At 45.6% G+C, this 13,725-nt stretch overlaps 1 protein-coding gene across 7 annotated transcripts in view; it reads right to left on the bottom strand.

The window, feature by feature from the left end:
- The window catches only part of astn2 (astrotactin 2), a 266,754-nt gene that overhangs the window by 207,688 nt on the left and 45,341 nt on the right, over positions 1-13,725 (bottom strand). For all 7 annotated transcript variants that reach the window (XR_014125160.1, XR_014125159.1, XM_081720223.1 and 4 more), the window contains exon 2: positions 5,844-6,031. Coding sequence is in view for 5 of the 7 variants with exons in the window: in XM_081720223.1 (XP_081576349.1) it covers positions 5,844-6,031 (188 nt within the window). In the remaining 2 variants the exon portion in view is untranslated. The remainder of the gene's footprint in view (positions 1-5,843; positions 6,032-13,725) is intronic.

Below are 13,725 nucleotides of genomic sequence, written 5' to 3'. Positions count from 1 at the left end.
GCGTTACTCGAAATGTAACCGAGACCGCACTGATAACAGATTAATTAATGAAATAATTAACGTGTGCAGGACGACAGTGGTGTGGTGATACAGCCAAGAAAGTGCACTCATTCAGAAGCCAGCCTAATACCTGATGGGGGTGTGGCTTTGGAAGGGTCTTCTGTTCTCCCTTGCTGTCTCTGTGTGTGTACTGGGATTGGAGTGCGCTTTGGCTGACCATTTATACTCCATCCTTTAATAACTATTTAATGTATAAAACAAGTAAAAGACTTTGCGATACAAAGTTGTTGTTTTTTTTCTGGGCACACCACAAATTGGTTATGTGTAGTAATGACGTGATGCACTACTACATCTGAAATGCCTCTCTTCAAGCACTCTTTAGGATGCCTGACATTTTACTCACTGGACTTCTACTTATGATCCAGTGTCATTTTCGACGCCGAGTTATTTGTGAAACAGGGAGTCATGCCATGGTGACAGACAGGGGCTGGTTGAGAGATATATGAAGTCATTTGGAGCCGAGCGAAGAGCTCAGAAAGTTCAAAGAATGAGTCATAAACTGGAAAAGGTCTCCAAAGACCAGAAGCTGGTGACTGGACTGAAGCTGTCAGCCAAGCACTAGAAAGTTAAGTTTAGCCTCAGCTAGCGAGTGAGCATTATCAACAAATCAAGACAAGAAACCAGCTTATGTATTTCTAATGAAATGCTTCTTGGTTAAACTTATGTATTCAGTAATTTATTCACTTGAAATTTATTTATGTGATAATGTTTAGAAATGATTCTATTTGTTTGGTTTATCATTCTGTTTGGTATGTTTTTCTCCCAAAACAATACCATCAGGTGTGTGTGTGTGTGTGTGTGTGTGTGTGTGTGTGTATATGTGGGTTTTTTTTTGGGGGGGGGGGGGGGGGGGTTGTATTCAACAATTTGTGTTTGCATGTAAATGTTGAAGTTTCTTTCTCCCACTAATGTTCTAGTATTTTTGGGCTAAGTGCAGATCAAATTTGTTAGGGCTGGGAACGGTCAAAAACTAGGCAATGTCAACCATATTTCTGGTACCTCCATATGCTCCTTATATATACAACCTAGAACAACCCAGAGGCAATTCATACAGTCCTTCAGCTATTCAGTTCATCTGCATTATGATGTTTTCCCAGCTGACAGATATTGTCAAATTGTCAGTTCCACCGCACACTCGAACAGACTTCTGTGACACAAATGACAAATGAATCACCAGCAGGCAGAAAATTGGCTCGCACTAATTCTTTTCTAATTGGCAGTATCCTTGTTTTCCAGGGCTTAGCCTTTCATAGGGAAATCCATAAAACATGTACAGAGTTTCATAATAAAGGAAGATTATGCAAGCAAGTGTTGCCTGCCAGGACTCTAGCTGAGCTCTCTTCTGGGCCTGCTACCTGTGGTCCCTACAGAACCCTGGACACACCGTCCTTTCAGCAGGGGTTTTATAGCATGCCGCCACCTAGACCTCTGTTTCAGAGCCTTCATCTGGAACGCCGTCTGAAGGCCTTGAGCTTTCTTATCAGGTCAGCTCTGTCGCTTTCTCTCAGGCATGCACATAAAGCCGAGGCGTGGAAGCAGGTGTGCTTGTTCTCCTCCACTAGACGCGCCACGTGTTTGTTTGTTTGTTTGTTTACTGGTGCGTCTCGCCCCATACCAGAGCTATGACTCCTGCACCTCAAAACAGACAAGCTTCCCGCCTGGTCTTCTCCAGCGAGCGCCTGGCAGTTTGCAGGCAGTGATCCTGCGCGACACGCTTATTCGGGGCTCGGCTCCATCGCCGGTGCAGGCGGGGAGGACGCTCCGCCCCTGCACGCTGGGCATGCTTCATGCACTGATCCAGCGCCTCACTCTGTCAGGTGCAGAGTTGCAACTACTGTGGTTTGTTTCAGTAGGCAGCTTCGAGTTGCACATGATACAACCCATATGATCCATTACGGCAGACCAGATTCAATTCGGCATGGGTGTAATGGTAATGACAGCAGTAGTAATGGTGCTAGCAGTAGTATAACTTACACAAATTTAATTTAGCAAGACCTTGTCTGCACAAACCCAAAAACTTTTCGATAGCTTTTTAAGTAAAATCCCCCCCGAAAAAATACCTGTGACCTTGTCTAGCTATTTTAGGTGGGCTATGTTATTTTCTTAGCCAATTAATATACAGACTAATGAACATAACAGGCAACTACTTTGTATATTTGTGCTGTACCAGACAGAAGAAAAGCCGCAGGTCTCTGAGATTTCATTTCTTTGGAACCTGATGAGACGATTCATCCTTGCAGCCTGCTGCTTATTAAAATCACTTTCCCGTTATTGTGCTGCTAACAGAACTGTTTCACTGTTCACCCCCCCCCCCCCATTCAAATCCACACAGCGTTGGCCTCTGGTTCAGCCCCAGACTTGGAGCATGAAAGATGGCCGAGGTGACAGGAGACCACCCTCGGCTTTGCTGACTGAAACCTGCTGTTTCATATCTCGCGAGCGAGGATGAGATGCTAAATCAATGGTGCTCGTAAGGCCCCCGAGGCAATGCCAGGGAGCTAGGCGCAGCGTCACATGTGCAGCAGAGCGATTATGCAGAGATGGGCCGACGCCACCTGCATGCCAACGCTCCCCGCGAGGGCCGGCCACGTCCAACTGTCCTCCCTAGACCAGCGGTAGGGCTGGCAAAGGCCAGCACCAAGAGTAGCAGGACAGGAGAGACTGAGGGCAGCGAACAGGCACCAGACATGAACAACTGAGGCCAGCCTGGGCCGGATTTATATACATACAGAACGTCAACATGAACTAGCAAGAGACTTAGACGGCTGGTGGTGGGGCATACTCCGGTAATAGGACCAAGCAGCTGGTCTGGGTGCTAGATAATTAACTGAGGCCAAGACTATGTAACAGATGGAGTGTCTGACTCATAAACTTCATAGCTTTACAGATATCACTGAATTTCACTCCCAGCTACAGCATCAGTTCGGCACAGGCTGATCAAGCCGGTCTGTTTTTTCTTTTCTTTCTTTATATTTTTAATGCACCTGCTCTTACTCGGAAACCAGCTACAACAGCGCTGGATGTGTGAAGAGATGATTGCAGGCTGCAGGCGACCTGCACGCATGCCGGGCGGAACTGCCGCTGCTGAGCAGAACGCATCTGCCCTCATCTCTCCCGTGGCAACGCGTGCGCTGTCACAGTGCCGCCTGATACCTACGGTATATCTGTGCTCTGCTTAAATATGCACGCGTGCATATCCATGCTGGTCCCACAAATGCCACACATAGACCCCCTCCTGCTAACCGTGACCCCCCCGGCCCCGGCCGGAAGAACTACAGCCCAGAGAGGGAGAGCTCTCTTCACTCCATGCTTCTCTTCATCATCATCGTCCTCCTCCTCATCCTCCAGCTCCTCCCAACCCTCCAGCAGACATTTCAATAACCTCTCTCCTTCTCTGTGAGCACATTAAACGACTTGAAACTCATTAACCGATTCTGTGGTTTCTGTCGCCTGCCTGGCCAAGTTCTCCGAGACACGGTGGAGGTAAAATCATATCCTACAGAGTCATCATTATCCTGGTAAACTGGCATTTCTGCAGCATGAGTGGCAAGTGTTCCAATTAAAGCAGAATAATGCAAGCCACCCTCTGTGTTTGTCCCACCGTGTAATTGTGCCTAATGCAGTGCGATTAGCTTGTTAAACAATGCGCTGTCTCCACCGACGGGAGTCAGATGGAGGTGCAGAGCAGACCAGATGACTGGAATGTGCTTGTAAGCGGAATCTGAGTGTCATTTTCACTCTATGGGACCATGATGAGCCACACAATCCAGCGTTTGAACCTGTTGCTAGGTAGGAATCACCGACAGTATATGAAGGTCACTAAGGGGAATACATTCGATCCCAAAAATCTTGAGCTGTAAACACTTCATATTCATAATGAATACATGAATAAAAATCAGAAGGCCCTGTTGCCTGGGAGACTCTGGGTCTATTAAAGGTAATTATCCTCCATGCAATCCTAAATTGCCCCTTTACAAGCTCTGACTTGGGCAACAAGCATCAAAGTGCAAATCGTCCTTCAATGCTATGAAATCAACATCTAAATCTCATGCATATGAAAGCGGGGGACGTCTCAAGTCTTTGTAAGACCATTTTTGATCAGAAAATGAATTCATCACAACCTCCATGTACTGCAAATATTTAACTTACCAGGTATTTAGTGAGGCCTCTGTGTATTTAGATGAATAATATGACTCAGAATCATACCTCAAACTGAGACATGTAAACACAAAAAAATGACTAACTGAATACAGCCTTTTACCATCTTTTTCACTAACTCCACAAAGACTAGACACATTTAATATACCAAATGACAAGTACCTATGCAGTCACAGTTCTGATACAGAGGATAGCCTCTTGTAATATGCATAAACTGCTATTTCAGAGAGTTACGTAAATTTTAATTTGGAGAAAAATAAACAAATATTGCAGTTGAAATGCTAATAAAGAATATATTGTGAATATTGCAGCTCTGCTATGTATTCAGTAACCTTCCACTATTCAAACCACACATCATAGCCTCAATCCTTTGCTGTCAGGGACACGTTCTTAGAATTGTATATATAAATAATGTATCATGTAGGGTTGAATCACTGAGTCACTAAATCACTGAGTTAGCAATTTAACACACTGCATACAGTAGATCCTCTCGGCGGTTTTGGTTTTGACGAGCTTATTTGCCAAATGCAGCTTCACACATCACACAGCAACCCTCGCAGAGAAGTAGTCATTTCCGTCATGCATTTCTTAGCTCTGTCTTCTTGACAGAAGCCTGTGCCTCTGAGAATCTCTTATCAAGCTTCTGATCACGAACCGGGGGAGGAGAAGGAGCCTGAGCGACAGCAAAAGAGAGCATGTGCCTTGACTGTCACGGAGCTGACAGGATTACCGGTAATGATGCTCGCTCAAAACAGCAGAGCATGCCTCGGGCCTTGGGCCGTGCAACCACACAGTCACATGCCTCGCGTCCCAATGGGCTGGACAATCCCAGGTAAAAGGAAACCTGTTCGCTAGTCCCCACCTGGCTGTCGGTCCGAACATTTCACGTCTGTCAGAATAATAATTGTTTACCCATCTGTCTTGGTTTAGTCTGTCTTTGTCCTGTGTGTGCCATGAGCTTTCATTTTGTTTTGCTTCCCTGTGCCATCCTGTCCCCAACCCCTTGTCATGCACCTCACCTATGCCTTACCTTTAGCACCTCTCATTATTTGTCCCTATATATATATATATTGGTCAGTAAAGAAGCTGTTATGCCATTTTAAATTATACTCTAATGGATACCATGCATCTTGGAACGAACGCTAATGATTGTTTGGGGCAATGTTATCACTGGTTTTGGTTTGTCTCAATTATACTGGTGTATGGACGTCAAAAAATTCTGTGTAGCTGACAGACAGCAAGAAGAAGCTTAAAGTTAGATCTCTATCTGGTGTATGTCTAGACATCCAGCACCTCCCAGAAGACAATTACTGTACATGAATCTATCTGTTTTCCGTACCTTAACAGAACATGAAGGGACCTGAAATTCATTCAAGCTTTCCAACGATGCTACAGATTAAAGCCAAGAATTCATCAAACCCCTCCCATGGCTTGCATGGACATAGACACTTATGTGCATGCCCTTACTGAATTGGAAAATCCATATATTATTGCAGATGGCATCTATGGTGATACTCTGAGCTGTGGCGAGATATAATATATTACGTATAGCACGGTCTGTGCGGCAGGTTAAGGAAACGGTCCCAAGCTGTGAGCACGGTGCTCCTCCCACCCCGGGCAGTTACCATGACGGAGAGGTGTAGCAGGTGTATGTGCTCATCCAGGTCCTGAGAAGGCTCGTGCACCGTGGGCTGCGTGGCCTGCGCCAGCTGCTCCGAGCTGCTCATGGACACGTGAAAGAAGAGCGTCCCGTTCTCTAGCCACTGCTGCTTCCAGTGCACCTGGGAGATGTCCGCACCTGTCCCTGACATCTCTGTAGTCCGGGGGGGGGGGGGGGGGGGGGGAGAGAGAGAGAGAGAGAGAGAGAGAGAGAGAGAGAGAGATCATTAAAGCATTTAAAAATAGAGCTGTAGGTAAGTAGGTTTATGTAAAAGGTTTGAGCTGAGATATCAAGCAAGACTGTTTTTGTAAAAACAGCAAGCAAGGAAGTCTTTTTTTTTCTTCAGAAGTACTGCAGGGCAATTCAGGTGGGCATAAACTGTTAAATGACTTAAATTGCTATTTCTGGTTCACTGTTTTTTCCCCCTTTTTTCCTAATTTCCTTTTTCTGAAATACAAAATACCAAAGGCTTTGTCAACTGCAAGCATTCGAACTTCATTTTTGCACATGTACTTTGTACCATATTATGTAGTTCATTCTGTTCATTTTATCGCTTTTTGTGTTTGTGTGGGCATTTTGTCCATAAAATGACACCTCAACTAGAGAGAGGCTGAGCGGATACCCGGATCTCCACAACGGACTGGACTAACCTTCCGCCCTATATCGAGGTGATGCTCTGTGCTCAGGTAAGGACAACAGGTCATGTACTAGTGAAAGCCCTCTTTCTGATTTAGATTTAGACACCCCCAATACTGTACATGCTTAAACTGAAGATGACATTGTTAAATGCACTTTGAATCTGCTCTGACACTGAGCAACGCCAAAGCGCCTCCAACAACTTCGGACTTTGAAGATTCACGAAACGGGCAGGTGTTTATTACTTTGCTAACACCCTCGAGCTCACTTACCAAACAGCCAATTAAAGCCACCACTTCAACAATAAAGCAGAAACAGAGCAAACAGACTTAATTACATCGACGGTTTCATTATCCACGAGTTCTGCTCACGATCCACAGCAAAACAAACGATGAGATAAATCAGTCAAATCAATGCAAACGGAGCAAAAACAATGCATGCAGGCCCGATTAGCGTGATCTATCAACCTGAGCCAATAATCGTTATCAGAAAAGCAGTGGGACGAAAAGATGCTGCTTGACTGACTTCAGTCCTTAAGCCCTCCTCACAAATCACAAGCGTGCCACGCAGGACCTGTTCATACATTACCAAGAGCTCTGCGTCAGCACGCTCAGCTTTAGATCAGAAAGTGCCCAGACCCCGGGGGTGGTTAGCACTGTTTAAAGGGGGAGAAGAGAAGGAGAAGAGGAACAAAGCCCTCAAGGGGGGTTAACGGAGCGAGCACACGCACACACACGCACACACATACACACACGCACACACATACACACGCACACACACACACACACACACAGCTGAGCGAGTTTGTTCCATTCTTGCTGTCGAGGCGCTCTGTGACACAGCTTGCTTGTTTTCTAGCTACTAACGACTAATTAGTTGTGCAAAATACATTTAGTTTGTAGGTCTTGTGAAAAACAGTCTCTCTTTTTTTGGTAAGGATATTGTTAATTTGGAGACAATGCAAACTGTGTTGCAGAAAGTGTTCAGGTAAGTGACAGGTGTGCTGTCAAATTCTCGAATTGTAGGCAGTGAAACTGTTCTGTTTATTTGAGAAGTTCTGAAGGCTTTTCAGATAAAATTAGGATGAATTTCTGTTACTACACAGAGTTGAATTCATTTGAGTAAATGAAATTCCCTTCATGTTTAGATCCAGGCAGAGCTTGAATGAGATTTTTTTTCATGTTTCAATTAACAAATTTACAAGCTTTTTTTAACGGCCTACCATCCCCCTTGAAGATCCATTACATTTCAGCCTGAAGAAAGATAGCATAGAAAATCCACATCCCACTGAGGTGAGAACTTCAAAAAAAAAAAAAAGATAAGCTTTCAACTTGAAACAAGCTCCATCACACCTCTAATGTGAACAAAGGACAGCAATTTGAACTGAAGAGTATAAACTTCATTATATATCAGCAGGCAGACAGTTGTACCTGTAAAACTTAAAAACTCGCCTGTACCTCCACTTTCTCAAAAATGTAGGTGTCTTTGTTCGGACATGGTTTTGTTGGCCAGGCCAGAGGACGACGGGCGCGTTTCTCATCACGCAACACAAGCACTCCCCTTCCTGTCGGACCGGGTCCTCAAAAGCGGTGTGGTTTGGATTCACACTGTGTTGACGTGTATGCAATTTATGCGACCATCTGTCTTGCCCCTTCTCCATCTCTCCATTTTTCACCTCCCATGTTAAACAGGGAGCGGGAACCGGAGAAGGGAAAGGCAAACAAAAGGCAAATCGTCCTCCGCCGCCCCCGGCATGATCTGCACTGGCTGTGGTGTCACTGGGCATCCGGCCATCCCGTAGACGGGGACACTGGTCTCGCCATGGATCCCCTTTGTAATTCATTAGTGCTAACCTCGTTAACGGCGGTGTAGCCGTCCCCGGGCTAGGCCAGGCAGGACGGAACGCGCGGCCGCTCCTCGCAAGGGCGACGAGGGCTGACGGGGTTTTCCCACAGGGGCAGGAAGTGAGGTCGCCTAGGCAGGGGCCGATGGAGTGTACACTTATCAGGCCCTTCCTTCTGGGAAGCATGTGACCTTATTCAGTCTGCTTGGAGCCAACGGCGTGGATACACACAGAGTTAAAAGCCACGTTGCCGTGGAAAGCTTTTCAACCCACACGTCCTCCACAAAAAAAACAAACCCAAACTTTCGACAGAGGCTTTGCAGTCAGCAGAACACTTCCGGCTTTGACCTTGGGCATGCGGAGTGTCCCCTGCAGCCTGGTCAGAAGCAAAGCTTTAAACATCAGAGTTTTGCTAATCATGCTTGCACGCTCACTTGGGCCCGCAGTGCTGGTTTTGTTTGCCCTATTCAAAAGCATGGCAGGAGAGAATTAAACAAACACATCTAAACAAATGGGTATTACCCAACAACACTCGAAGCAGTATGGAAACATTTCAAAGCTGAGTATCGTCTTGCAACCTTGCTTTACACACTGTGTGTCCTCCCTGTTCTATGTTCCAGTCTTTTGTGAATGCATATCCACAGTTTTTTTTTTGTTTTGTTTTTTGACTACGGCACACATGTTTAATATATCAAACTGCTCCACATACATGTGGCTTATATGTCCTGTCTGCATCTACCTGACCTTCTCAGTTCCTCTATGGAATCTTCTCTCGCTCTCCTCTTCTAAACTGTGTTCCTTCCACTGTCTCTTGCTCCTTCACAATCTTCTTGGCAACACCTGCCTAAGGTCATGTACATCAGCTTAAAGGTGATCAGAGTAGCACTGCACTGTGTGTGTTTTATGTATGTGTGTGTCTGTGTGTGTGTGTTTACAGTCAGTAAGCACATGCCACCATTGCTTACTTTGACGAAAGCTGGCAGCCCCCAGGGCTCATTGCTTTGTGCCATTATGCATGTGGCCTAGTCAGTGGGCACGCAGCCCACGGTGCCCGCCTGTGCTGGCGTTGTGCCTGCTTGCAAGCCCCATCGCCACCTCACAGGGTGCTCAATCCTTAATCACTCCCAGGCTGGCTCTCTCTCTCTCTCTCTCTCTCTCTCTCTCTCTCTCTCTCTCTCTCTCTCTCTCTCTCTCTCTCTCTCTCTCTCTCTCTCTCTCTCTCTCTCTCTCTCTCTCTCTCTCTCTCTCTGAGTAGGTGGATCAGGCCTGAACATTAGCACCGTCCTCAGGCCCAGCATCCAGAACTCCTTCTCAAAACGCAGAGGCTTGGAACTGAACTTTGTTTTATGTATCAGAAATCACTGAAAAACACTCAAGGAGGAGAGGTCATATGGTTTATCTGAGCGTGGCTACTAGAAGAAACAGGAAAGTCATTTCATTCATTAGTTCTCCTGCAGAACAAGGTTATTTGTTAGCATGTTTAATTCCTTTAGGTTCTGCTACTGACTTTAGAACACATTTGTAAATCTATTTGCTTAAGTCACACTGCATAAAACCATAAAACCATTTCCTCTCCGTAGGTTCGGTCTTGTTGCACTGAAGGTTACAAGCCCAACAGCATGGATGCTGTGCTTAGCGTTAAAAGTACAACGTTGCCCATATCTATTAAAGTGAAACCGTACAACAAGGCGATTCACATTCCTCTGTTCTTTGCATGTGTTAGACAAAAGCTTCATAAGACCTAATAAAACAATAACTGCAAAGTTGATAGCTATGCTCTAATAATTGAACAATTTCAGCTCTCAAAGCAGAGGCAAAAGAGTATGTATTAGCTCCTCGCTTCACCGCGCTCCATTCAAATTAAATATTAGGGAATTTTAATGCCAGCCATGTGTCTTATTAAACCCTGAAATGGAATTGGTGGCAGTCGGAGGCATGGACTTTATTAAAACGCGCGCAATTAAAAAAGCATCGAAGCTATCAGGCAACAGTGGAGCGTTTCGGCCTGCATTGTAATGCCGTCATTCCGGCCTGCTTCGCTACACCTGGACGCTGACACTCCATGGGAGGGCGGGCGGGCCTTCAGCAATCAGCCACGCCCACTCTGAGCCAAGCGTTCTTCTCTCCTGCAGAGTGGGATTAACAGGCCATGATGTGGTCAGGGAGGTGGGCTAGCACACCCACTCCACCCCCCCCACCCTGTGTGCTAGCAGTCGGCGAGGCAGGGACCTACGTGCAGGGCGCCGCCGTTAACAGACGCACAGCGCAGGGAAATGAGAACACGCTTTTTTTTTTTTCTAGCCTAGTTCGTAAATGTCAAATCCTGCCATCTCTCTTCTTAATAATGGGACCGATGATGTGGTTGTAAGCCTGGATGCCTGTATGTCTCATGCTGTATAGCTAATGGGGTGAAAAGTTCACAACCTTTTTGAAGGTTTGACCCTCCACAGGAACACATGCGTCAGTGGGATATTTGGCTTGGACAGCTCAATAAAAATCGGTGAGCATCCAACAATGTCACATCCACACACACACACCACACACACACACACACATGATTCTAAATGATGTGAATGATTTATTTCGGAGTGAGCCTGTTCATAAAAGCCGGGTAAAGACGGTGTGCAGGGAAAGGCCTGGGGAGCGAAGGAAAAGAGGAGCCGGAAGTGGGAAAATCTTAATGCTTTTATTTTCCCCACTTGGGAAACAGGAGTTAGAGGAACATAAAATCCAAACATCCAGCATGAATAAATGATCCAGGGGTTTTTCAACCGTGCTTTACTTAGCTGTGGACACTCACCGACTCGGCAGGCGTACAAAAGCTTCCTCTCCGGCTTCCAAAAATCTACTCGATGAAAACAGCGTTTTATACAAGCAGGGGGAATAAAGGACAGGTGTAGGCACTCAGTGCTGGCCACTCCCACTGCTGGAGCTGCCAGTAACAGATCTGCCCCACACCTGGTAGCCACACCCCCCAGCTGCTGCAACACGGTTTGGAAAGTCACGCTTTGTCCAGAGGGTCAAAGAACTCACAGAAGTCCAGGTTAGGGCAACCATCAAAGGGCGAGACTTGGAGAGAAACAAGCCCAGCAGCGCTGTGTCAGTGAATGGCTTTCTCTTTCACTGATCTGAGAACCAAACAAGAGACAGTGTGAGAGCACGAGTTATCAGGCAGGTTTGTCCGCACAGGCTTCAGACACCTGACTGTCTGCAGCTTTCAGTAATGCTAAGACTAAGGCGTCCTGATGACTGACCTGGGGACCATTTAAACACACACACATGCACGCACGCACACACGCACACTCAACATGAACCTGCACAAGAGCCCTCTGTTATTTTATACACTAATAGCTTCTAAAGGACAGAAGGGTGAACAGCAAAGTAGCCAAAGTGTATTCTTCCATGCTCCATGCTGACGCCACAACAGGGCTTTTTTAAGCCATAGTTACAGGAAATAGGGGGAGTACTATGTGGTCTCTTCCACAGGATTCGGAGAATGGGTTTGTCATTGATTAGTGGGGGAAAAAGAAAATATAATAATTACGGCTCACACATACAATATTCTGACACTTATACAGCCAAGCCGGGAACTATAAGTACACAGAACTATTCCTGTACCACTGAAAGCCATGGTGAAGTCCAAAAATAGCTCTTCAAATCTTTCTACCCAGCACTGTTACGTACCCCCAGTTCCCTGATGTGTCATTCCATCTGCCACTATCATACACAACGACAGAAAAACATTAAGGGGTTATTTTCCCCCCTCTGGCCAAAACTAACTCAAACTCACCTCAATCACTTAAATATCAGTCAAAGCCTGGTGGTGTCTTAGCCTTTGGTGGGGAAAAGTCATTGTTCACACACACACACACACACACACACACACACACACACACACACACACACACACACACACAGACACACACACACACCACTTCATATGCCACTGTTATCTCTCTCAGCTTTCCTCTGTGTGCACACACACAAATACACACACACACACACACACACACACACACACACACACACACACACACACACACACACACACACACACACACACACACACACACACACAGGCCTTTGAGCTCAATCAAGATGTCAAGGTGCCTTGGCGGATCTCATAGTTTTAAATATTCACCTAACATGAACCTGGACAAAACTTCAATGAAACATATATATAAACATAGAATATATAACATATAATATAAGCGTATTAAAACTGCACATAAAAGTAATTCAAACCTCATTTAAAAGACATTAATAACACAAAGCAATACTGATACCAAGGGGAGACTAACTAATTAAAGAATCCTGATCCAATCTAGAGTCTTTTAAAACCTTTCACTGAGTGTCCTCTGTGGTTCAGAGTACTGCTCCTGCATACTACAGTACATCTGCCATAAGCCTTAGAGGATGGAGCTCAGCGTGACCAGTGTCTCACCCTTCCTTCTCTCCCCTGCATCCATCACCAAGGTGACCTCCATGCTACATCCTGTATTAGCATCTCTTGCACCTTACATGCCTATAAAACGCCCGGGGCTTGCTTTGCACAGTTAATGTGCTGTGGCCCCATAATACAATTTGGCTTTGAAAAAAAAAACCACAACAAAAACCCATGTGCCCCCTCCTATAAAGAAATTAGCATTATTAGAGAAGCCAAAGTCTCTATAATTTAATGGCAGTCCTATAAATGGTTTGTCCAATGTCTACGCAGGATTAAAGTGGCAGGTGGCCAAATAAGGGAGTAATGTATTCAGTGTGACACATTAACAGGATAAACAGTTGCCTTATCTCCAAAGCTCACTGGCTTTTGCTGAAACGCAACAAAAATCCCATTAATAAAGCCGTTGGTCCCCGATTACACGGCTGGCTCAGTCGGAGCACGGCCCACGGGGCCCACGAGCATGAGCACATACGTATGAGATTTCCTCAGCTGCTGCTTAATGACAGCCAAAGGAGCCCTGGTCAAACGCAACCTCTACAGTCCAAACACTTAGTGGTAAGAGAAAGGGGTGGGGCTTTGCTGCTACCCACAAGGTCATTGGATGGTCTTTCCGTCCATCAAGGTGATTTTACGTGTTCAATCAGCATTTACAAATATGCCCGGGCAGGCCAATGGCTACTGCTAACACTGACTGACCAAGCTCGCTAGAGACTTTAAACAAAGAGTCACATTAGAGTAAGATAAGTATTTGCTGTGGATCTTACAGACTCCAGTAGGAGAGGTAAGATGTTCTATAGAAAGGACATATTGCCCTTTTCTAGTAATTCAGAAAAAAAAAAATCAACAGTTAGAAGCTCATCTAGACAACAGGTACCAGAAAATAAGAAAGAAATCAATAAAACAAATGCTCATCTTGTCCAA

This window comes from Electrophorus electricus, chromosome 8 (genome assembly GCF_041902795.1).
Source record: "Electrophorus electricus isolate QZ-2024a chromosome 8, ASM4190279v1, whole genome shotgun sequence".
NCBI classification, from domain to species: Eukaryota; Metazoa; Chordata; class Actinopteri; order Gymnotiformes; family Gymnotidae; genus Electrophorus; species Electrophorus electricus.
This window is presented reverse-complemented; position numbering and strand designations above follow the sequence as displayed.